We start from the raw sequence: 26,705 nt of genomic DNA, 5'->3' as shown, positions 1-26,705 counted from the left end.
TTTTTCATTTATTTATTTATTTATTTTTTGGTAGTGGAGGAATAAGCTCCGTAGCTCTAGTTTTTCTCGACCTGCATTGTTATTTGCTACTATCGCGCGACGATTATTATCGCTGATTTCCGATTCTTGTGGAAATGGACAAGTAACAGAAACCCTAACATTCAGTAAGTGTTCAAAGTTTAGTTTCTTTGATTATGCCGGCGAAATTTCTTAGGTTACTTGACTTGGATTCTTTCTCCTTCCTTTCGTTTCGTTTCGATTCTTTGGTTACTAATGGATTCTCCTAGCCGGACTACGAATGGATTGGGCTTTTGTACATAAAACATGGGACAAGTGGGTTTCTACCTCTGTCGGCTCTTCCGGTGAGGAGATAATGTTGGTTTTGATTAGCTGTTGCACAAGTTTTTTGTAGTTCATTTCTTGCATTAAGGGGGTGACAAAATCTTTATGGTTGCAATTTGTAGGTCAGCCGTTGAAGGCTGCTTTGCTGATTAACTACGACCCGACTGGACCTTCTCGCCTCTTGTCTACAATGTAAGAGATATTTCAATTACAGAATTTTCATATTTTGTGCTTTTTTTTTTTGAAATAAAAGATGAAAGTATTATTATTTACAAAGATAATAAGGGAATACCACCCAATTATATAGAAGTTACATATCAATTAAGTGGTCAATGATACATCCCAAATCTTCCCAGTATAATATTTCATGACCAAGTAAAATGGAATTAAAAGTGATTAACCATCTATCCTTGATATTTACAAAATCCATTTCGATACCTTAAAAAATTTTAGCATTTATTTCTTTCCACACAACTCAAATAATGGTAGGTGGAATAAAAAATAAATGTTTTTGCTTTTTACAAAAACCTGCTCATGCTCACAATTCTTTACTAACAGTACTACCCATTACCCAACTTACCTCTATCATCCCGAAGACCGACATTCATAAGCTGTGTGTAACCGGGCAAAATAATAAAATGTGGTCACATATTTCCTTATCAGCCTTGCATAAGTGACATCGGTTAACAAGAATGTTGCCCCACCTCTTTAACATATCAATGGTTAAAATACTTCCTCTTGAGACTTCCCAAGCAAAGAAAGTCATCCTAGGGGGGACTGTAATTTTCCAGATTTTTCTAAATGGGACTGTTACATTATTACCATTGTCCCCTTTGACTATAAAAGTATGGTAGGATTTCACCAAAAACCCATTCTTCTCATACAACTTCCAAATCCTCCTATCCTTCCTATTGTTCATGTTAATTCCAGCCAGTACATTGAGTAAATTGTAGTATTCATCATTATTACCATTGTCCCCTTTGACTATAAAAGTATGGTAGGATTTCACCGAAAACCCATTCTTCTCATCCAACTTCCAAATCCTCCTATCCTTCCTATTTTTCATGTTAATTCCAGCCAGTACATTGAGTAAATTGCAGTATTCATCAACTTCCCAGTCCTTCAAGTTCCTTCTCACCTGAACACTCCGTCCCTTCCCCCCCACCATCGTTCCCATACACTTTATCCACAGTAATATCCCTCTCACTAGCAATATTGTAGATGTTAGGGAATCTGTCTTTCAGTTTGTAAGCCCCCGCCCAATCATCCTGCTAGAATCTCACCCTTTCTCCATTCCCCACCTTCCATCCCACACATTCCCGAAATCTACTGCTTTCCCCACTGATTCTCTTCCATAAACTCATTCCATGCGGTTTGTATTTCCCTCTTCTCGCCCCATCTCGCTCCCAACCCCCCCATCTCCCCCTCCACCACCTTCCTCCAAAGTTTGTCATCCTCATTGCAATACCTCCAAAGCCATTTCCCATGAAGTGCCACATTCAAATCTGCAGTAGATCTTAGACCCAGCCCGCCCTTATCCATTCCTTTCTTCAGTTCCTCCCACCTTACCAAATGTTATTTTTTACAACCGTCAACATCATCCCAAAAAAATCTACATTGGATCATTTCAAGTTTTGAAGTAATGCTGACCGGAATAGTTATTATAGAAAGATAGTAAATTGGGAGGTTAGCTAACGTACTCTTGATTAAAGTAAGCCTCCCCCCTTTAGACAAAAAACTTCTCTTCCATCCTGCAAGTCTCCTTTCAACCAACTGCACAATCGGATCCCAAGTTCTAACGTCTTTAAATTTCGCCCCAAGAGGAATCCCAATTGTGCCTTCTTTTTTTTTCTTTATTTTCTATGCTCCAATTCTGTTCTGTTACCATTCTTTATGCTATCCTGGATCTGTTCTTAAATCTATATTGTTTCATTTTGTGATGATATCCTTATTTGATTTGGATATAAACTTTATTTGAAAAAAGAATAATATTTTCATTGAAATCTTTGTTTATCTGTATTATATGCTTATCTCTTTTAAATGTAATTGAAATTTTGAACCAAACACAAACTTGATAATTTGATGTTGCAGGCAAGGGCATTGTTGCTTCATCATATGGTGCCCTGTAAAGTACGGACTAAATAGTTTAATGTTCTTAGGCATTTCTTCGCGAAGGGAAATAACTTTTACCTTACTACAGCTATTGTTGTACTTGTGTATCAGATAAAAGTGAGGATAATATACGAGAAGTTTAACTACTTAGGTTTTCTGGTTTGATTAGGATAAAATTAGAGACTAATTACTAGCAATTTATTTCAAGAAGTGTACAACAACCATTGAGAGAATTTTACACCCTTATTATGCTTATGATTGTACCATGTAATCAACCCTTAGATTAGGTGCAAGTTCAAGTCACTCTTGGTGTAACACCTAGTTGCTCTTTTAGTTTTTTCTTGCCCATCGGTTATTTCTTGCCCATCAAACCATAATCACCAATTATCAAGAGTGATATCAGGATTTAATCCCCAAATTCCCAATTAGAGAGATTGATTTTAACTTGCTCTATGTTAATTGTATCAAATCTGAAAGATCCTTGCCATAATCCCATATTCTCACTATCAAATCTCTAATTCCCAAAGCCAAAAATCCGAAAATGAACACCCTACACAGTTGACTACAACTATTCATAGGCCATAATTAACTAGTGACTAACACCACCACCACCATCGCCAACCTTAATTTGAACTGGCCCATCCTTAGATCCCCAGCACAAGAGTTGTTGGAAATCATGCCACTCACTGCCAGAGCCCCACACCATGATTGCCTCCGCCTTCCCAGTCATGAAGACAAACATCAACTTGCAACTGTCAATCTTCGGCTAATCTTCCATTGAGGTCCCGATTCTCTTTGGTGATCTGAGATTGGAGCATGGACCTTACTTGCATATAAACCCGTGAGGGAACTTGCCCAAAGTAGACCTAACTTGTTCTACTTGATTTGACCCATTGAGCTCACTAGACCAGTCCCCTCTATCCTGTTCTTCACAAGTTTACACTGCTTTAAAACTGTTGTGATGACCTCTATTTTTACAGGATTTTTCATCATATCCATGCCCAATATTCCTTAGTTGGAAAGGTTAGGAATACTTGAAACAAGATGACTATTGAGGAAGGGAAGGAGAAATAGTCAAGGGGTGATTGACTTTTCTTTTTTGGCTGTTGTTTAAGCACATCCAAGCAGGATAAATTGAAGGAAGAAGAACGGAAGTAAGGCTTCTCTTCCTCAAACCTCAGTTATTTGTGGAGATCAAGATAAGAATCTTATTATTAAATGCTGGAAGTTGTTTTTTGTGGTTTCAGCTTCCATATGGAGTGCCTAAATCTTTGAACACAACGACATCCCTGATAATACAAATTTGAGGTTGAGTTTTTCTGACTAGTGGAATATGATTCAAGAGAAGTTTTGCTACTTAGGATTTCTAATTCAATTAACATTAAATTAGAGTCCATAACTACTAGCAATGTCCTTCCTCCATAAATAGGATTCAGGGAACTTTGCTGATATTTTGTCTTCTGATCTTCTATAAATGCACACAGCCATAGGTGGCACCTCTTTGGTGCCTTCTAACAACATTCTTCTTTTCTCTCAAAGAAAGTACTTGTAATTTCTTTCAAAGAGAATGCAAGAACATTAAGAGAATTTTATATTAGTTTATACTTATGATCAAGTGGTGCCTCAAAACTCATCTTAGGTTGAATGGCAAAGAGATCCTGGGTGTAATCCTGGGTGTAATGCTTAGTTATTTTCCTAGTTATTTTTAACTCATCAAATCATATTCCTTAAATTCTCATATGTGATATCTAAGAATCTCTAGGTTAAATTGCTACGACATTCTACGTGCCTCAAACAGGTAGATTTTTCCTTTTTTATTTTATCTATTAATTCTAATTATTCTATGTTAGAGGGCATGTAGAATTTATTTTGGAAGTTCATAGTCCTAGTTTAAGGTTTTTTAATATGTCTTTTTTTTTCCAATTTTATTTATTTTTGTTGTAAATAACTTTCGTTAAAAGAATTTGGAATGGTAAATATTCCCTTAGGATGGTCTTTTTGTCTTATTCTTCTTTTCTGCATATTTCTTCTCTTTTGTCTTTCTAGAGGATAACTTATCTCCTTTGGGTTGTATTTTCCCTTTTCTTCATCTACTACAATTTTTTTTCTATTTAAAAAAAGTTTGAACGATGAAGCACGCTCGAAACAAATTGTGAGAGGATTATGAGGAATTTTCTCTGGCATGGAGTGGGTGAGTCTTCAAGAGACCATTTGGTTAGATGGGAGTTCATGGTATGGTTGTTTTCTCTGGAATTTAACTCTTTGTGGCAGAAGGTAATCAAGAGTTTGGGTTTCACAGGAATGGCTAGGATTCTATATTCCTAGGAGTACCTCGACTTGCAGGGGGCCCTGCAAAGCCATTTGCCAGCTTTATGATCTTTTTATTCCTCTTACTTGTTTGAAGAATGCTGATGGAACCTGTATTTTGTTAGTAAAGATACCTGAATTGGTTATCTTCCACTTGCTAGGCTTGTTCCTCACCTTTATCATCTTCGAACTGTAAAAGTTCTGTTTGCCATTTCATCAATCATCTTGACATCACACCTCCTTAGATTTATGTTTCTGTAGAAATTTTAATTATAAAGAATTCCAGGATTTGATATCTTTGCTGAATACTCTTGAGCATTTTATTCTTTCTACTCATCTGGACAACAGAATTTGGATTTTGGATTCATCAAGTCTGTGCACTTTTAAGTCTCTCTTTGCCTATTTCTTTTACAATCCCAATTGCCATAATGAGGTTTTTACTAGCCTCTTTTGGAAGGCCAAAGTTTCCTCTAAGGTTAATGTTTTTGTCTAGACCTTTGATCCGGATAGGTTAACAGTAAAGATCCATTGCAACTTTCCAAGTTTAATTTTTCTATTTCTCCTAACATTTTTTATATACTACGGAGAGGCTGAGTCCCATCATCATCATCTTTTTCTGCATTTCGAGGTGACTTAGCGACTTTGGTCTAGGCTTTTTGCTAGTTCTGATAGTATGTAGGTCACCCCTCCTTCCCTTTAGGGTTACCTCTTTCTGACATTTAAAAGAGGAGGTTTGAAGAAGGATGCAAAGATGTTGTGGACCGAAGTTCTTTGTTATTGTTTTGTGAGTCTTAGTGTTGGACCCTATTTCTAGATTGTTCAAGGATCATTACTTATCTCAATCATTCTTTTGGAATAAATTGACCTTTTTTTTAAATCTTCGTGGCTAAGGCTCATTGGTTTGTCATGAATGTCTCTTTGGATATTTACAATGGAAAGCAGCATGGAATTTATTCTTATATTTTTTGCTTTCCCTTTTCTTTTTTATTCTCTTAAGAGGGTCCCTTCGCTTTTGTTCTTTTACTCTTTTTTTCTCTTCTCTCTAATAATACTTATTTTTCTAGCCAAAAAAATTAATCTGGTAACGGTCACCAAAAGTGCTCGTATGATAGTGAATCCCTGCCATTTATTTGTTATATGGAGGCTAATGCTTGTGTGATTCATCTCTCAACCTCTTTAACTTGTCCCTTGGGTGGTGTTTGGCTTGGTGGTAGATCAGATTTAGAAGCGGATGTTTTGTCTTTCATTCTGACAGCTTTTTTTCTTTAGTTCAATGTAAAGAAAATAATAGAAGTTTTTAGGACATTTGTTATCTTCTTGGTTTTGGTATGAGATTATTAATATTTTGTTAAAAGGTCACCTCTCAGGAGTGATGAGGACTTCAGGAAACTTCTAGATATTTTTTTTCTGTGGAGGTCTTCTAATTTCGTTTCTATACAAATGATGTCTGCTTGATGCCGTTGGGATGTATTGATGGAATTTGAAATGTACTTTTTCAATTTCACTAGGAATTCTTTTGGAGCTCGGTTTTCAGTTTGTTATGATGAAATTTTCATTCCATAGTAATTGAATTAAGTGGTGATTTCCAAAGAAGTTTCACAAGAATGATTCACTTGTTCAAAACATAGCATTAATGACAATGTTCATTCTAACTTTATTGTTTTTGTTCAGTGGATATCTGTAGTGCTTTTCCTTCATATGTAATGATTGAAATGGTAACAATATTGTGCTGATACTCTTGGGTGAGTCAAGGTTGGGGTTTGCTATTTGTTGCTTGGATGGGAGGTCATTACTTTTTCTTTTTCAACTCTTTGGTACAAGATGGTTGATTCCTAGACCAATGACGTGGATGCTATCTTTGTAAATGATGAAACTAAGAATGACAATTGGAGCAATTGGGGTTAAGTGTGCCTTGTACTTTACAAGTTTCTCTATTTCCTGGAAAAGAAATTTTGTGGATCATACTTACCTGAACTTGTCTTCTGCTGATGTTGTGTATACAATATCCTAAGTCCTTATATTTCTGATTGATGGGTGTTTTAAAAAATTAATTTATTGACAATATGTTACTGGGATCTTTGATACACATTCAAATGACTCTGTAAATCTTCTCTACATATGGTAATCTGGAACTAAGACATGTTTTTACGCTTCCTTTTACCTTTTTTTGTAAGATCAGATTGTGAAGAAAAGACATTGCTTAGTTCATTTCCTCTAGCATAACACTTTTTATTCCTTGAAAGATGCTAATTGCAGATTTGATGGGTTCTTGCAGTGCAGAGCAGGAGGAAATAAAGCTCAGTCCTGTTGAATTGACTCAATTTGTTGATTTCGTCAAGTGCAGCAAGCTCCAAACTGAGAGCTTCATTATTGGGGCAAACCAATGTAAGTTTACTGTGGCACTAAATGGAATTTAATATTCTTCAGCTGAGTAGGAAAAGAATTAAATGAGGAAACTGAAAAGGGGACAGCCTGACATTAACTAGAAATGATTACATTGATTAGTGTTTACTAGAAATGGTGTCAATATCAAAAAAACCCCGACTGCTAGGTTCAATTTGCTTCTCTCTCTCTCTCTCTCTCTCTCTCTGTCTATCTATTTATCTATCTCTCTCTTTTTCTCTTATAAATTTCCTAACTTTGAGAATACTTGTCTTTTCATGTGACAGACTCAGCTTCTAGGGATGTAAGTTTATATGCTGGGTGATATCTATGCCTAATTTCCTTTCTCGCTCTTGAAAAGTTAAGAAATGATGGATTTAATAGTAAATTGACGTGTGTATGTGTGTGTAAATATATTTGTCATATTTATAGGTACTTTTGTATGGTCAACTAACTTTATTGTGGCAGTGATGTATGTGTATCTTATTTTTCCTTCCCTTCAAATTGGACATTGTATGACCAATCACTTTATTTTTTTAATCCACTCTTTGTAGATTTGACTGTGCCTAGATTTTTCTAAGACAAAGGATGTTGTTGGCAGGAGGACTTAGATATTCTTACCGACTTGCTGTATATAGGACCATATAGCACTTAATTTTTAGTTGTTGGAATTAGGGTTAGCACCACCTGAATAATTAACAGGGTAGTTATTGGTATCTTTCAAATTCGTAGAGAAAATCATAAAATTCTCTTGCTTGGTGAGTTAATTATAAAATATTGGGTGTTTCAAATTATAAAATGTTGGGAAAGTATAGTTCGATATCTTGTAGTTTGAAACTTTTCAAATTTGATATATATTTTTTATTTCTCCAGTACATATGTTTGACTGGAACAGTGTCATTTTCGGCATGTAGATAGTCTGAATTTTAAAGAATTTTATACATGGACAGCACAGTTTAGACTATATTATATCATAAAAAGACTAATTAAATTTAGAAATTTGGTATCAAAACTAAAAATAAATAATAAACTCAGAACATAAAAAAAAGGGTTCCGAAAAGACTCCTCACTCCAGTGCCTCCTCTTCCGTCACTGTCATTGGTACCTCTCATAATCTCTGGGTACACCTCTTCAAGCCCAGTGCTGATCACCCAGGTCGACCTTTGCTTGGTCATTGTCTATTTTTTCACATTGTGAATTCACAATCTTCACCCATATGTCATTCTGTGACAATTGTTGTTGCCAGCTGGCAAGGGATCTTGGAGTTGTGGCATCGTTAAGCTTTTGTTGCTTGTTTGGTATTCGACAGTATGACTTTGATGCATTAGATTTTGCTGACAAATATTTTGAGGATTGCATCCCTTTTGGAACTGCTCGGGAAGTGTTCCATCGCAGGAGGAAAAACTGGTGGGAACTTGGCTCACCACGTGTCAAAAGAGTTTAAGGAGGACATGTTTCGAAATCAAAATGCTAGGAATAGAAATAAAACTGTTTTTCAGCGGGAAAGAAAGAATCGGAAATGATGAAGATGAACTAATGAAGCCCAAGCAAGGTTCTCTTTTCGGTTTTTTTTAATATTTTAATATTTAGTTTTGTTATCTAATTTAGTTTTATTTTTAAGTTTTTCTTACATTTTTTAAAATTAGTTTTTTTTGTTAATTGTGCATAGTATGATGTGAACAGTTCACATGTCAAATTTTAAAATCTAGATCGTTCATGTGTCCAAATAATGATATCATAGTAACTGATAGTCAAGCCACGAATGCTAAAATCACGGAAAAGAAATCAGATTAAAAATGAAAAACCTTAATATTTCAACCACACAATATATAGGGCAGTTACATGGAAATACAAGCATGGATCAAATGCATTGTCAAATAGTGGTTTGGCAATATATGAATGCTTTAGCTTTTATGCATAAACTTTTTATTGTTCTGGAAAGTGACAGGTTTTGTTCAAGTATCATAATGTATCATATGCACGTCTTTTTTCATTTTTGTTTGTTTGTTGTTGACTGTAATTTGTTTCCATTGGTTTTAAAATTTGGTAGATGGAATTTTGAATACAGATTTGGTTACATCAATTCATGAGCATTGGTTTTATGCAAGGTGCATGAACCCAGGAAAGCCGGATGGGGAAGGTGCAATTGTTATGCAGACTGCAGTATTCTTGTTGGTTGCACTGTAAGTGCATCACTGAATTTTTTTTTCTTTTCGGTAAACTTTAGAAGGTTGCTTATGACAGGAACAAGTGAATTCTAAAATATTATAGAATTCATTAAAAAACTAATCTTATATTTGTAGTTATTTCAAATAAGGGGATTCCATTGGTTTGCTGAATTTCAAATCCTATCAAAATTAATGAAATCTAAAAATAAACTCAAGAATTTGCAGAAAGGAAACTTTGTGCTCTTGTTTACATTTCACAAATATAATGATTCTTGTGAATTTCATTAAATATTTTAAACGACCGTATGATTGATTTTAAATGTAGAGGTTTATTTGTGCCTGAAGAATAAACTGAAGTGTTATTACGGTATTCCTCTTGTTGTTATGTTGAAGAATAATGGATGAGGACTTAAAAGGATTACCTATGAATCAGAGTTGTAAACTAAGAAGAGAACCTATGTATAATCTTATCCTCTTAAGACTCCTCAAGGTAAAGTTTACATTAGTTGAACCATATTATAAATAAACTGACGTAAATAGAAAACTTGAACTAGAAAAAATTATGGCTTGATGAATCCTACAAATACTTGCAACAAGATCGATTAATGTTATAAACCACTCGGAATGAGATTGATTGGTTTTGCAACTGCTACTTCAAACAAACTAAACCAACAACTTGCAACTTGTCACCAATAACTAGGTAACTTGTACCTTGATGACAATGGTAAACCTTCCATGAAAATGATCCTTAACATCAACAACTTGCAACAAACTTCAATAAATGTCCACAAAATCTTTCTCTTTTTCTTTAAATAAGCCAACAAGCCTTTACTCCCATCGAATAGCAAACTCTAATGCTAATTCTCATTATCCCAAATAATGAAAGTTTAAAATAACTTTTGTAGGTCAACTAGTTCTCATTCTCCTGAGCAAAAATATGAGCTTGACAATATCTGGTTCTGACTCCCTCCTGCAAAAAGTTCTAGGTTTCATAACAAACTTTTGTGAGAACTATTTTTCATCTTCTGAAGAAAAAGCTCTAGGTTTATAACGAACTTTTGTGCATAATTATCTTTATTCTTCATTTCCATTCACTCAAAAAGCTTTAAACATTCACGATATCAAAATTCTTCTGTTGTTTTTCTTTTCCGCAAACTAGTCCATAAAAATTTACATAGTAAACTAACATAACTCTCCTACCAGAAAAACCCAATTTCCCAAAAATCAGAACATAGACTCAGCACAAGATCTCTTAGATCTGCAATTTAAATAGCCAAAGCATGCCAAAAATTTTCAGGCTGGAAACAGCGTTATTCCACCTGACTGAAACGATGAATCTTGGACAACCTGACCTCTCATTCCTGGACTTTAAGCAAACCATTACTTCTCAGGGCTGCACTTAAAACAAATGAAACAAACTAATCCAAGACATCTCCAGACTGATCCCTCTCTCTCTTTGTTTCTTTTAGCAGATAACTCTTCCAAAAGTGGAACCAAACACAAAGAATTATGAACTGACCACCAGATCAAGCAAAATCAACGTCAATTGTAAAAGATCGCCATGTCTTCAACAAAAAAAAAAATTTAAAATCATCTCCAATGAATGACTATAAGTGTAAACATGCCACAAGCTAGGAAAAAGGACAGTAAGACGGTCCAAGTAAGGGAAAAAGAACAGTTGTCAAAGCAATTTCGGCATGTTGCCGATGAACCTGATCTGAGTTGGATGCATCAAAGAAAGAAACCTATTGATGCAGACCTGAATTTCTCTCTAGGGTTTTCGAATACCACCATTTTTTTTTCTATAAGAGATGAAGTTAAAATAAAGAAAAGAGAAACTGTTTGATAATTGAGCCTAAAGACAGCTATAGAGACTGGGAACAAAAAATTAAAGGATTTTTTAGTGGTAATAATAAGACTAACAGATTGGATTTGCAAAAGAAACATAAGAGAACAAGGAATCAAAAAGAAAAAAAAAGGATACTTAGATACTTTGAAGGCTAATAGATATTTTATATATTCTCTCTCTAAAACTTCTCTCTCTAAAAAGTTCTCTCTATTCTTCATTTCCGCCTAAACTTTCCAAAACAGATCCTTTCTTTCTATCAGTCTTCATACTGTTTTAATCCTTTTCAATCCTCACCTATTTAGCGAGGTATGTGGGGGTGTTAAAGCGAACAAAAGAAATCAACATGGGAGTCTAGAATGATCGAAGATTCTTGGTTATTGAGAATAAAACTTTTGATTTGGTAAGTAAGGGAAGGAAAATGGACAGACTGTGAATTTGCAAGAACGGGAGAGGTTTCTGAACTTCGATATCTCTGGGAAAGGTGGAAGTTGATTGGTTGTTGAAGGCATTTGAAGAATTTTACTGGTACAACATCAAAACGCCATGGGCGAAACGTTTTTGAGGCCACAACCGAGATCTGTGGAAATCGTTTGGAAAGAATAGGAGGGGTGTGTATCTACTCATTTCGGAATCATGGGAAAGGAAGATGAAGCGCATTTTTATCCCGGATGGGTATAAGGGTAGAGGCTGGTGACTTTTCATGGTGGCTGCCTTTTGAGTTGGCGGACCGAAAGTTTGTCAATCTGGACTCCAAAAATATTCGGAGAGGAAGGTGGTTGTGTCAAGTTGGAGGACCTTAGTTCGGGATGAACATCGTATGTTCTACTTTAGTTGTCCGTATTATGAAGCGGTAATCCAATATTCCAAAGCGATGGGGGGAGGCCGAAGTTATGCGGCGACACATAACACTGCGAGGAAAACAGACTCACGGGTAGGGCAAACTGGATCCATGGAGTTTGTAGATGGAAGCAAGCTGATAACCCGACCCAACCCGCGAAAGCCTTGGGTGGGAGATCAAAGGTGCTATGGTTTTAATGGTGCTGGCCCAACTCCTCTTGGGTTGTTGGGCATGAGACGGTATTCACAAGAAGAGAAGGGTAAAAGTATTGTGGTATCAAGTTTGAAGGAGGATGGGACAAGAAGGAAGAAAGACATTCTTATGGCTTTTTGGAGGCCCATTGGTGGCAAAAATGTGTGTGGTGAGTCCTCGGTTTCAAAAGAGGTGCAATTTCGACAGATGTTTCAGTAGAGAATATGCAGTGTAAGGAAGGTGGATTTGAGATGGTTGGTGAAGAAGCAATCAACGAAGAAGAGCAGATGCTTGCTCAGCTGTTCGATGAACATGATACAAGTTTACTCGAGGGGATCGCGGATGAGTTGTCGGAAAACAAGATTGAGGACGTGGAGTTTTTAGAGGAAGGGCAAAACCCTAACGACAACGAGCAGGCAATTGTTGTGTTAGAAGAGGAGGCTCAAGCCTTGGATGCCTAGATAGTGACCGAGAATGGGAAAGCAATCAGTGTGTTCTTCCAGTTTGAGGCACCAGTATGGTAATCAGATAAAAGCAACTTGAGTTGGGTCTTACACAATATTCATAAATTCAGCAAGATGATGGGTGTTTCACTGGATGGGATGGAAGATCAGGTATTTGTTTTCTTTTCCGGAATATATAAAAGGTGTGTTGAGAGAAAAAAGATGGAAGAAAAGGGGACAAAAGGGAAGAAAAAAGTTGAGGGAGGTATTCCGAGAGAGCTGAAAAGATTAGAATTTGTAGTGAATTATGATGGGTAGAATTTTCGGTGAATTATGATGGGTAGAATTTTCGGTGAATTATGATGGGAGGAAAAAGGAAGGGGAGATTGAGGAAGCCCATAACAGAAATTAGTCTTAATGATTGACAAAATTGTGTCTTGGAATGCGAGGGGAATGAATGACAACAAGAAGTCAGTAATCAAGAGCTGTCTGGGGAGATGGAAACCATCGGTTATCTGTCTACAAGAAACGAAAATGAAATCTATTGACCGCAATTTGTTAAAAAGCATATGGGAACTGGGGAACATTGGTAGCCAGTGTGTGCCGGCCAAAGGAGCTGTGGGGGGGATTGTGGTGATGTGGAATCAAGATCGTGTTCGTCGCATGGATGTTCTGATTAGTGAAGTCTCTCTGTCCACTTTATTTAAGAGCTGCAGGGGGGGAGTGGATTGGGTATTCTCTGGAATTTACTGTAGAGGAAACAAGGAGGAGAGAGAATTTTTATGGAAAGAGTTACATATTTGTAAAAGGAAATGGGAGTGCCACTGGGTGGTTGGTGGCGATTTCAATATGATTATGAAAAAGAGATGAGAGGAGCAGTGGTAACTTTGAGACTCATACTGCAATGGAGTTTGTTGAAGCGGCGGAGGAGCTTGATTTGGCTGATATTTCGTTGTTGGGAGGGCAATGGACGTGGACAAATCAAAGGGTTAATCCTTCTTGTTCCAGAATTGATAGATTCCTCATTTCTTCTTCTATTCTTCTTCAGTTTCCGGGAATTACACAGACCTTGCCTCAACGGACTATATCTGATCACTACCCTATTTGTCTCGCCTTCGATGGTATCCAGTGGGGTCCGGCTCCCTTCAGGCTGGATAATAGGTGGGTGCATGAAGCAAAATTCAAGGCTCTGGTGGAGGAGAAATGGAAGGGTTATTAGGTATCAGGTACTGCTTCTTTTAGAATCGTGCGCAAACTGAAAGTGCTTAAAAATGACATTAAAGTGTGGACTAAAGGGGAATTGAGAAAGGAGGAATATATGGGCAGTCTGCTGAAGGAATTAGGGGACTTGGATGACAAAGAAGGTAGTGAAGGTCTGGATATAAAGGAATTAAGTAGACGGGATGAAATTAAAGTTTTGTTTGCTAAACAGGCCAGAATTGAAGAACAAACATGGAGACAGAAATCTAGGGAGAAATGGCTAAAAGAGGGTGATAGGAACAATAAATATTTTCATGCTTTAGCTAGCCACCGAAGACGCGGCAATTACATTGAGGAGTTGTTGGTAAAAGGTGTGAAATACAGTGGTAATGGCAAAATGAGAGAGGCTGCCACGTCTTCAAAGAGTTATATGATGAAGAGTTCAAGATTCGGCCAAGACTTGACGGTCTAACTTTCAAGAGTATTAGCATGGATAGCAGGAAAAATATTGAGGCTGTTGTCACTGAGGAAGAGGTACTTGCTGCCTTAAAAAGTTGCAATGGTGACAAGGCAGCAGGACCGGATGGTTTTAATATGAATTTTATCCAAGTTTTTTGGGATGTGATTAAAGATGATATCATGGAAGTTTTTAATGAATTCCATCAAAATGGAAAATTTGTTAGGTCCCTTAATGCCACTTTCTTGGTGATGATTGCCAAAAAGAGGGGGGTGAAGCATGTTAATGATTTTCGACCTATAAGCTTGGTGGGGTGCATTTATAAAATTATTACAAAAGTCTTTGCAGCCAGGCTTGCTAGCGTTTTGGGTGAGGTAATTAACGAATGCCAACATGCGTTTGTGGAAGGGAGACAAATTCAAGATGCAATACTTGTGGCAAATGAGGTGGTGGATGAGCTGGTCATGAATAATATTGATTGCCTGGTCTGCAAATTGGATATGGAAAAGGCATATGATCATATCTGTTGGAATTTTGTCGTCTACATGTTGGGAAGGTTGGGTTTTGGGCATAAATGGAGAATATCGATGAAAGTGTGTTTGTGTACCACATCTTTTGCGATCTTAATTAATGGAGGGCCTTCCAAATTTTTTGCAGGGTCTAGAGGCTTAAGGCAAGGGGATCCACTTTCCCCTCTCTTGTTCATTGTTGTCATGGAGGCTTTAAATGGACTGATGTATAGAGCTCCTGATCTTGGTCTGATAGAGGGGTGACTGTTGGTAGAGGGGACAACAAAATGGAGATCTCACATTTGTTTTTTTCTGATGACACACTATTGTTTTGTCAACCGAAAAAGAGAGGTCTGATGTATCTCAAGAGTCTTCTCTTGTGTTTTCAAGGGGTGTCGGGTCTTAATATTAATCTCCAAAAATCTGAACTTGTTAGGGTGGGGAACAACGGTGAAGGCAACTGTTTTGCCAAGATATTGGATTGTAAGCTTACCAAGCTGCCTCTCAAATATCTCGGGATCCCACTGGGAGCTAATTTCAAAGATAAACTATCTTGGGATCCTGTAGTAAAAATGTTTGAATCGAGACTAGCGGGATGGAAAATACAGTTTCTATCAAAGGGTGGTAGACAATCTTATAATGAGCACTCTTGCTAATCGTCCCATCTACTACTGTCTATTCTTACCATTCCATGTAACATTGCTGAAAGGCTGGAAAACATTCAAAGCCGCTGCCTTTGGGGTGATGGAGAAGAAAAAAGAAAATATCACTTGGTAAACTGGTTTGAAATTAAGAAACCGAAAACGGAGGGAGGTTTGGGTATTTGCTCTCTTGTTGAAATGAATATGGTGCTTAAATGTAAGTGGTTATGGAGGTACATGAAGGATGATGGAAAGCTTTGGAAAAAGGTTATCAATGCTAGATGGAGTGGGGCTACTCTTGAAGGGGTAGGGGGGGTTAGACAGAAGGGGTCATGATCTGGGTCTGTGGAAAAATAAAAAGAAGGGGTGGCCTGGCCGTTTTCAAAGAATGTATCAATTGGCAGTTAGGCAGAGGCAATATCATCAGATTTTGGCAAGATAAATGGTTGGATGGGGACTGCCTAAAAGATAGATTCCGAAGGCTGTATGCAATTGTACAAGATAAATATATGCGGGCTGAGGGTATGTATTCTTGGGCGAATGGCAGCTGCTCTTGGTCGGTTAATGTTAAACGTAATCTGAATGACTGGGAAGTTGGGAATTATCTGAAGTTATTGGGTTTGATTGCACAATACCAAATCAATGATAAATCGGACCATGCTATTTGGAGGCTGAACAAAAAGGGAGAGTTCTCTGTGTCTTCATATTATAAATGGATTATTGATAAGAATACCAGCAGAGGGTACTCTTTCCCTCACAATCTGATTTGGAAAGCCAATCTTCCTCGGAGAATCGCTTTTTTTGGCTGGGAGGCTTGCGGGGAACGCATTCTGACTCTTGACAGATTACAAAAAAGGGGTTTAAGCCTGGCAAATCGCTGTTTTATGTGCAGGGAGACAGAGGAGTCCTGCTGCCCCCTCCTCCTTAGCTGCCCGGTGATGTATTTGTGGTGTATGATTTATAACTTACTGGGTATTGTTTGGGTCTCTCCGGGTTCGGTGATGACAGAAGTTTGGGCATGGGGTGGGATTCACTCCACAAAGAATATTGTAAAGATTATTCATTTGACTATTTTTTGGGTCATTTGGAAAGAAAGAAATTGTAGAGCTTTTGAGGGTGTAGAAGTTGATAGCACAAATTTAGAGATAGGTGGTTTAAGTATTTTGACTCTTGCATATTGGGACATGACATTATTAGGGATGAAGATTTTGGAGATGTTAATGATACCCTTACCTCTGTAAATTTCTTTGCATACGGGTGGTACCCCTTTTGGTGCCAGTCTAATTTATTCTAACTTTTTCTTTAAAAAAAAAAAAGGATTCTTTTAGATCGTTTTTTGAACAAATCAACAATTTTTAGGGAATTCTCTGAATACATATTGTTTAACTAGGAGATGCTGAAAATTCTAATAAAATGATAAATTGATTTTCTAGAGAATTTTATTTGATTTTTGAAATAAAAGTATAGTATGGTATTATATTAACAAAGGTATCAAAAGGGTACCGCCTATATATAAAATATTTATATGTCAATAAAGTAGTTGACATTCCCAAAATTTTTCATCCTATTAATATTATGATCCAAAATCATAGAACCAAAAAATGTGAATCCATTTATCTCTAATGTTATCAACCTCCCTCTCGATACCCTCAAAAGTTATAGCATTTTTCTTCTTCCAAACCACTCAAAAGACAGATAAAGGGCTTAAGAGTAAGTTTTCTTTTTACACAAACCTGCCCATGCCCATGCCCATGCCCACATCTCATCTCTCATAGAACCCGCAATAACCCAATTGATCCCCAAAAGACCGTACACCATAGTCCATATGCCATAAACCTTCCGGCACCAAAGCAGAATATGATTACAAGATTTTGCATCCATCTTACGTAAGAAGCATCAATTGACCATAATTTTGTCCCTCCTCATCAACCTATCAATAGTCAGGATACTTTCTCTATATGCCTCCTAAACAAAAAAAGCGACTCTTGGAGAGGCTTTTATCTTCCAAATCTATTTAGTGAGGAAATGAGAGAGATCATTTCCATCCCCACTAGTCAACTGCTTGTAGAAAGATCTGACTGAAAAATTCCCTTGTTTTTTCGATTTCCACATCAGTTGGTCCCTGTGGTTATTTAATTGGATCTAGGATAAGAGTAGTAGCAATTCTTGATATTCATTAATTTCCCAATCATTGAGATTTCTAGTAACATTGCACATTCCAATCCTTACTCCTCTCCCCCCTCCCCCAGCACAACCAAGTAAGCCTCCTCCACCACGTCTCTCGCATGTGCAATGGCAAAAATCCTCAGAAAACGATCTTTAAGTTTAAAATCTCCAATCCACTCATCTTCCCAAAATCAGATCCCGTCACTTTTTCAAACCTTCCATCTAGCACATTCAAGAAATCTGTGTTTCCCCATTCATATTTTCTTCCATAAATTCATTCCATGTGGTCTATCAACCTCTGTAACCAATTCCTCCACATTCTCTGTACCCCATCAAGATTCCACCACCCTTTCCCACAATCTCCTACCCCCTCTAATGAATCTCCAAAGCTATTTACCATGAAGATCAATGTTCATCTCCATAATTGATCTCAACGCGAGACCCCCTTCTGTGAATGGTCTTTTAACATTTTCATACTTAACTAAATGGTACCTTTTATTTCCCTCCTCATCACCCTATAAAAAACAACACTGGATCTTTTCCATTTTCCTAGCAATCTTGACAGGCACAGTCAAAACCAATAAAAAATAGACAGGAAGATTGGCCAAAGTGCTCTTGATCAATGTAAGCCGCCCACCCTTAGATAAGAAATTCCTCTTCCATCCTGCTAGTCTTCTCTCAAACAACTCAACCACCGTATCCCAAGTTCTCACCTCTTTAAGTCTAGTTCCCAATGGTATACAAGGTATTTTATAGGCAATTAAATTGCTTTACACTCCAGCACCCCTGCAAGCAGTGGAAATATCTTGTGTTACGAACCCCCTCCTTTTATCTCTTCTAACCATATCTCTTGCTTTTTATCTTCACGAAATTGCCTCCATATACAATTTTTTTTGCCACCTCCCCTTTCAAAGATTCTCTTCTAACCATATCAGTCTCTAATAAGTTTCCCTCCCCTTCCATCTTGTCAAGATCATCAATTCCTTCAAACGGTTGTTGATCCCCTCCTCAAATTTACTTTCCACTTCCTTAGCACATATTTTTATCTGTCTTTAATGTCTTAAGCTTTCTAGTAATCCTGAAGCTTGCAGTCCTTTCCATCCTCGTGCCTCTCCAAACTGTCTCCACTATTCTCCTAAAGCCGTCCATCTTAATCTACTTATTGTCGAGTCTTAATAGAAGAGGGCCCTATTTGATACCATAAGGAGTTAAACAGATGGGAAAGTGGTCCGCAATGGGCCTCTGCCACACTTTTTGACTCAAACCTACAAGCTAAATAAAAAAATCGTGAGATATTGAAAAACGAGTGATCCTCGAGCATGATGGGCTGCTTCTTAGATTCGTCCATGTCCATCTACCCCCCATCAATGGTAAGTCCACCAAATTAAGTCTATCCACGACTTCTTTAAATTCCTCTTCTTCCCCATTCGGATTGCCTCCATCCGATCTTTCCAACCTCCTAAGTACCATATTGAAATCCCCACCCACAACCCATTTCTCGCCCCATCTATTTCTGCACACCTCCAGCTCCTCCTATAAAATTCTTTTCTCCTCAAACAATGTTAAGAAGTATCGAATACCCTGTTCCAATTGCAATTGGAATAATTTTAATGTCATTTTGATTATAGTCTAATAGAATTATATTGTTTTTCAATTTAACTGGGTGTAACTTTCTATACTAACTCCATAAAAACAGTTGATTAGTTCCAAATATAGCCTTAGGAAGAGAAATTTGGCAATAAGTATTTCCTTTTTCCTGGTTTTTCTGTCATAAATGGCTGAAAAGCTGGAAGGTTGGTAGTGAGAACAAAAATGTGAAGGCTACTATGCCCTAGCACCGAGTGCTGTTACATTATGCTAGAAGAAGAAAAGGATATATTATTTGTGTAGTGCTTCTGTTATTATGTTGAAGAATAAACAAAATATGCCCAATATTTATAGAGATACATTTGAATGAGAATGAGGAAACTAAAAATAGAACCTAACTGCACAGTCCGTTGACTAAAAGTTATATACATAAATAACATATGAGAGATTTCACTAACAGACTATATAAAAGATGGTCATATTCTCTAGTGATCCTTAAATGAATTTAGTCTAATTCGTTTGTAGACCAAATAAAATTTCATTATTTTTCTTCCAATCAAAGCTTTTGAACTTCTCTCTTACACAAACTCTACAGTTATGATGGATCAATTGGCTCTGCATCTCATGCTATGGTGGCTGTCGATCAACTATCATGGCAATTGGGTCGGAAAAATCTTTGACTTATCTCCCATTGTAAAAAGGCAGGGTTTTTTGTATTACACCTAGTGACTGCTAATTGGTAGACAAAGTTATGTCTGTTGTTTAGTCCTAATGATGCTTCTGTTAAAATTTGACCTAATCGTGCCACCCATCCAATGCAAGTGTGCTCTATCATATGTTTGATCAAATATGTTCAATGCAGAATCTAGTAGATGGACTAGATTATTTTTTGGTCTCTGGTAACCAGTAATTACTGTTCTGCATCTTCTAATTTGAAGCAAAGCCAACTGTAGGAGAAAAACTAATGGTGACAGAGCGGATCTGCATGTGAAGCACAACATCTGTGCCATTGTGTTAGTTTTCCCTTATGGTAGAAGCTACTAGTGCTTTTCCATCTTCTGTTATTACATGAATGAAAGACCATGACTGCATTAGCAAGTTTAGACAATGAATATCTCCTACCTTCTTGACCAAGATAATCTAGTTTTACAGCATTGCATCAAAACTTCATTTAAAAAGCACTGGTAGCTTATCACTGTACCATTTTGGTTGAAGCTGTGCTAGCTAAATTGTTTTTTCTTAGCTTCTATTTTGGAAAAGTGTCATATTTTTAAATGATATTGTGCAAAATTCTATTATGAGTTGATAGGAATCAAGTCACGATGATATCCTCTATATGAAATTAATTGTAAGAAAATCACATTTTCGTCTTGAATTTTGTTGTATTTATATCTAAATAATTAATTATATATTTTTTACTCTTTATAAATTATAAATAAGAATTCATAAATGCAACTAAATCTTTTAAAATAAATTAAAATACACATATTTTTGTATTCTTAAAATCTTAATCTTCTAGATTTAAATTAAAATTCTCTTGATTATATATTAAGTAATATTTATATATGTATTGTATCATATTTACGTATAATAGTAAATGTAACACCCTAAATTAATTTTTTAATTTTTTTTAATTTTAATTTAAAGTAAAAATAAAATAGAATTGATGGAAAATTAAATTGAAAGCAATTTTGGAGAAAATTTATAAAAATTTGAATTTTAGGGGTATTTTTTTTTAAAAAAATTGAAACTAGGGATCAAAATGTAATTTAAATAAGTTTTGCTATGTTAGACACCCGGTCAGTAGGCTTGATGAATCAGGACGTGCTACATTGCAGCGGACGCTGACGCGGTGTCATGGGGGCAATCTGCATGCCTGCGATTGAACGGCTCAGATTCGTTTTTGCGCGCACTGACGATCCAGATGCATTCTCTCTCTAAACGGGATCAGTCGGTTAGATTTGAACGCAATCGAACGGCTTGGATTCGATCGTGATGGACGGCTCATATTAGATCATGATGAACGGTTCAGATTCACTTCTTATTTAATCGCGATCGGACGGTCCATATCAAACGCGATGGATGGCCCAAATCAAAAGTTGACGAATATAAATAACCTCCATCCACATCAAATCTTAACCCTAGCAACCAGACCCCTTCGCTGGAGAAGAAGACTTAGTAGCTGAGAAGGAGACCGCCACCACCCACCGCCGCACCAGAGCCATTTCCGACCGCCAAAAAAGGTAAAAAAAAAAAATTTTGCTCGGAATTTTTAAACACACTCATGACTAAATCGGAGCAAAAAAACTAGCCGATTGGTCGGAAAACGTGGGCAAAGCCCGGCAGTGCCACCGCGAGGAATTTTACAAAACGTTTTCGATGAGACCCTTCTCGATTCTCGTTCTGCGTGATTTTTCTACCATTGTGATCACCGTTTCCTTTTTTACAGGTTGACTGAAACAAAACACTCAACCGCAACGCGAGCTGGAGGAGCCGCCGTACCGGAGAGCTCTACCGTCGGTGAGTTTCAATTTTTTATGTTTTTTGGATCAACTGATGCCCCTTAACATGTTTTCTCGTAGGGATTGATGCGAAATCGGCTGAAAATAACCGACCCGAGGCGGACCGCCATCGCGGATGGCGGCGCCGTCGCCGGAGCACGGCGGAGTTGCCGTGTCGGAACTCTGAAATTGGCCGAAATGGGCCCTGATACTGATTTTGGGTTTGTTTGGGACATTTGTAGGTACTTATAGCGCGTTTTGATTTCCGAAGAAAATTTCAGAGAACCTATAAACCGCCTGTAAGCGCACTGAGCAGCTTAGCTTTTTAGGCACCAAATTGAGTAAGAATTTTTCACCCAATACTCTGTTATGGAATTGAAGTTTAATTTTAAATAATACAGTATTTTGTGAAACTTATAAAATATCTATAATTAATTACGTATTAATGGAGTCAGAACCGGAAATTATTCTCTGGGGATGGCAGGTTCGTAAAAGGGTTTTCTAGTCTAGCTGCTCCTCTGACTCGGCTCACAAAGAAGAATGTCAAGTTTGAGTGGAACGAGAACTATGAAAGAAGTTTTTCAGAACTAAAGAAGCGACTGACTACTACACTTTTGTTGGCCTTGTCGAGTGGATCAGGTAGATATACAGTTTGCAGTGATGCCTTCTATCTAGGTTTGGGTTGTGTTTTAATGCAGCGTGGGAAGGTCATAACCTCTAGGTCCAGACAGTTGAAGAGTCATGAGAAAAATTATCCCACCCATGACTTAGAGCTTGCCGTAATTATTCACGCCTTGAAGACTTAGCGCTATTATTTGTTTGGGGAGATCTTTCAGATCTATATCGATCACAAGAGTTTGAAACACATATTTACTCAAAATGATCTCAACATACGTCAGAGAAGGCGAATAAAGCTTTTTAAGGACTATGATTGTGATATCCTATATCACCCGGGTAAAGGTAACGTGGTAGCCGACGCGTTCAATAGGAAAAGTGCAAGCACATTAGCCTATTTGATGGTTTTAGAATGTAGGCAGATAGGGGTCGCACAGCAGGTACGACTTCAAGACCTTAAGAGAGTTACATGTTTGAGCCACCTGACTGTTCAGTCTGAGTTAATTCAGAGAATAAAAGAAGCTCAGTCTACCAACTCCACCCTAGCGACCTTCAAGAAAGATGCAAAACAGAGAGTTAACATAGAATTTCGAGTCTTCACCGATGGGTTACTCAGATTCCAAGACGGAGTGTGTTCCAAGTGACAGTGAGTTAAAAATGGACATTATGACAGAGACCCATAGCTCAAAGTTTGTCATGCATCCCAGAAGTACTAAGATGTATCAGAGTATGCGATCTCGATTTTGGTGGAACATGATGAAAAGAGATATAGCTGTCTTTGTTTCTAAATGTTTAGTGTGTCAACAAATCAAGGCAGAGTATCGACGCCTAGGTGGGCTACTTCAGCCATTACTAATCTTGGAGTGGAAGTGGGAACAAATCACCATAGATTTCGTGACAGGATTACCTAAGGCACACTCATGACATGATGTCATCTGGGTAATTGTTGACCGACTTACTAAGTTTTCTCACTTCTTGGCTATCAGGATGACCAATTCCTTGGACAAGTTGGCAAGAATATATATCCGGGAAGTAGTCAGATTACATAGGGTGCTAGTGGCAATAGTGTCCATCCGACAAGGACCCCAGGTTCACTTTTCGGTTTTGATCTAACCTTCAACAAACTATGGGAATGAAATTGTCCCTTAGTACTACATTCCACCCTCAGACCGATGGGCAGTCAGAAAGAACAATCCGCACACTTGAAGATATGTTCCGAGCTTGTGTTCTTGAATTCGGAGGCCATTGAGATGACCATCTACCCCTGATAGAGTTCACTTACAACAACAGTTACCAAGCAAGTATTGGCATGGCTCCGTATGAGCCGTTATATGAGTGCCCATACAAATCACCGATTTGTTAGGAGAAAATGAGTGATAGAAAACTGTTCGAACCAGATGTGATAGAGGAGACTACATCCAAAATAGTTAAGATCAGGAAGAACATTCAAACGACTCAGAGCAGGCAGAAGAGTTACATGGACACCTGAAGGAGAGACTTAGAATTTGTAAAAAGAGGGAATCAGTAGGTTCGTCAAGAGGAGGAAACTGAATCCCCAATTTATTGGATCATTCAAAATCGTAGATAGAATTGGTACTGCTGTCTACAAACTGACACTGCCTGTAGAACTTTCCAGGGTCCATAATGTATTTCATGTGTCCATGCTGCACAAGTACAACCCAGACCTCTCTCACGTCTTGACTCACGAGCCTCTTTCACTCCAGGAGGATCTATCCTACGAAGAATTACCTGTCGGCATTGTGGACTGAAAGAGCAGATTACTCTGGAACTGAAAAATTATCTTTGTTAAGGTCCTATAACAGAATCACACACCGAGAGAGGCCACATGGGAGCTAGAATCAGATTTCAAAGCCAAATATCCTCAGCTGTTTGATTGAGAGTGAGAGAGACAAATTTGAGAGACCAAATTTCTTTTAAGGGAGAGAGAGTAGTAACACCCTAAATTAATTTTTTGTAATTTAGGATTTTATTATAAATATAATTTCCTAATTTTTTTAATTTTAATTTAGAATAAAAATGAAATAGAATTGATGGAGAATTAAATTGAAAATAATTTTTGAAAAAAAGGTAAAAATTTGGGTTATATGGGTATTTTTGAAAGAAAAATTAAAAATTAAGAGTCAAATACAATTTAGAGAAGTTTCGCCACGTCAGACGCCTGGTCGACAGGCCTGATGAATCAGGGCACGCCGCGTGGCAACAGACACTGACACGGTGCCATGCGGGAGGTCACACAGGCGATTGCGCGCCCGCGATCAAACGGCCCAGATCCGTTTCTGCATGCACAGACAGCCCAGATGCGTTCTCTCCCCAAACGCGATCGGATGGTCAGATTTGAATGCGATCGAATGGTGTAGATTATATCGCGATGGACGTCCTAGATTGGACCGCGATGAATGGTCCAGATTCACTCCCTATTTAATCGCGATCGGACGGTTCAGATCAAATGCGATAGACGGTCCAGATCAAAAGCGAACAGATATAAATAACCCTCATCCACACCAAACCTTAACCGTAGCCGCCAGACCCCCTCGCCAAAGAAGAAGACCCGGCCGCCGGGAAGGAGACTGCCGCCGCACCGGAGCCCTTTCCGATCGCCAAAAAAAGTAAAAATCTCTCTTTTTGCTCCGAATTCAATTTTAAACACACTTATGGCCAAATCAGAGCAAAAGAACCAGCTGATTGGTCGAAAAACGTGGGCAAAACCCGACGGTGCTGTCGCGGGGAATTCCACAAAACGCCTCCGATGAGGCCTTTTCTGATTCCCGTTCTGCATGATTTTTCCACCGTTGTGATCACCATTTCCTTCTCTACAGGTTGACCAGACAAAACACCCAATTGCAACGCGAGTCGTAGGAGCCGCCGCACTAGAGAGCCCCGTCGCTAGTGAGTTTTGGTTTTTTGTATTTTTTCGACCAACCAAGGCCCCTTAACATATTTTTTTGCATGGATTGATGCGAAATCGACCGAAAACAATCGATTCGAAGCGAACCGACGCTGCGGGCGGCAGCCCCATTGCCGGAGCACGGTGGAGCCACCATACCGGAATTTCGAAATTGGCTAAAATGGGCATTGGGACTAATTTTGGGTTTGTTTGGAACATTTATAGGTACTTATAGCGCGTTTTGATTTCCGAATAAAAATTCAGGGAACTCGGAAACTGCCTGTAGGCACAGTGAACAGCTTAGTTTTTCGTTTACCAAATTGAGTAAGAATTCATCACCCTATCCTGTTATAGAATTGAAGTTTAATTTTAAATAATATGGTATTTTGTAAAACTTAAAAAATATTTATATAATTAATTACATGTTACTAATAAGTCAGAATTGAAAATTATTGTCTGTTGATTTATGTTACAGTGTAAGTAAATAATAGTATCTTATTTATCAATTTTATGGTTTAAATGCTTGTATTGTTGTCTTACGTGACTACTGTTAAATTGGAAAACCGAAATATGATTGCATTCTCTGATGCATATTTGTTTGTATATGTGATTACGGTTAATTTGGAAAAATAGAGACTAAAGAAAAATAGAAAAATTGTGTGATTAAGTGAATTGATGAAATGACAATTTTACTGGATATTGTAGGAGATGGGGGACAGACTGAGTACAATAGGGAACCCTACCGTGAACGTTGTCTCATACCGGACGGAGTATCGAGACTTAGTAATTTAGCACTCATACCAGATGGGGTATGGGGATGGCCCGTTTCACCCTCATACCGGATGGGATATTGAAATTTATTTGTTTGGTGCTCATACCGGACGGAGTATGGGAACGACACTTTAATTAGAAATATTGAAGAAAATGGTTCATGCATAGCGGAAACATACCTATGAACCTCCATGGATACCAGTAGGCCGGTAAAAAAAAATGTTGTTATTTGATTTATTAAATATAGATTTATAATATGTGCCTGTTACCAATTGCATATGAAATCATGATAAGTGTTATGTTATTGTCTCTATAGGTTGTTTTTATAAATGTCACTGCGATAAGTGGATGGTAAAAGATTTTAGTTATCATAAATAAATTTGTTTAATTAAGTGCTCCATTAATTATTTTGATTTTTTTCCAATCTTCATTTTTGTGTTGGTGATATAGTGTGATATTCTTACTGGGGTAGTGTATCTCATCCTTTATTTAATTATTTCAGATTAAAATGATCAAGATCTAGAGTCTTATCCGTAAAAAGGTTGTGAATAGAATGCTAGTTTTATTTATTTTCCGTTCATGTCCTTGTTTCTTTGTATTTCTTTCAAATGGGTGAATTCCAAAATACAAATTGGTATTTTAAGTTATTGTGTAAGAAATGTAAACTTTAAACATTTATTTCGCTTTCGCACTTTAATTATCATTTGTTTCACTTGAATA

At 37.5% G+C, this 26,705-nt stretch overlaps 1 protein-coding gene across 8 annotated transcripts; it reads left to right on the top strand.

Moving 5' to 3' along the window:
• LOC110820641 (Profilin family protein) lies at positions 1-26,705 on the top strand. Of its 8 annotated transcripts, XR_015817940.1 has the most exons (8): positions 1-164; positions 288-362; positions 465-534; positions 7,037-7,146; positions 7,431-7,447; positions 8,526-8,695; positions 9,252-9,326; positions 19,789-19,941. XR_015817940.1 is itself a non-coding variant. In XM_088216280.1 (7 exons), the coding sequence occupies exons 2-7, from the start codon at positions 299-301 to the stop codon at positions 26,004-26,006; spliced, it is 423 nt and encodes a 140-aa protein (XP_088072406.1). In that variant the 5' UTR covers positions 1-164; positions 288-298; the 3' UTR covers positions 26,007-26,705. The 8 variants fall into 8 exon arrangements, 7 of the variants coding, with proteins under 7 accessions (XP_088072406.1, XP_088072408.1, XP_088072407.1 ...); XM_088216280.1 differs by lacking the exons at positions 8,526-8,695; positions 19,789-19,941 and adding an exon at positions 25,920-26,705; XM_088216282.1 differs by lacking the exon at positions 19,789-19,941 and having other exon boundaries at positions 9,194-9,329.

Source organism: Carica papaya, chromosome 3 (assembly GCF_054855325.1).
Source record: "Carica papaya isolate Zhongbai chromosome 3, ASM5485532v1, whole genome shotgun sequence".
Lineage (NCBI taxonomy): Eukaryota > Viridiplantae > Streptophyta > Magnoliopsida > Brassicales > Caricaceae > Carica > Carica papaya.
The sequence above is the reverse complement of the archived record's forward strand: the minus strand, read 5'-3'. Positions and strand labels throughout refer to the sequence as shown.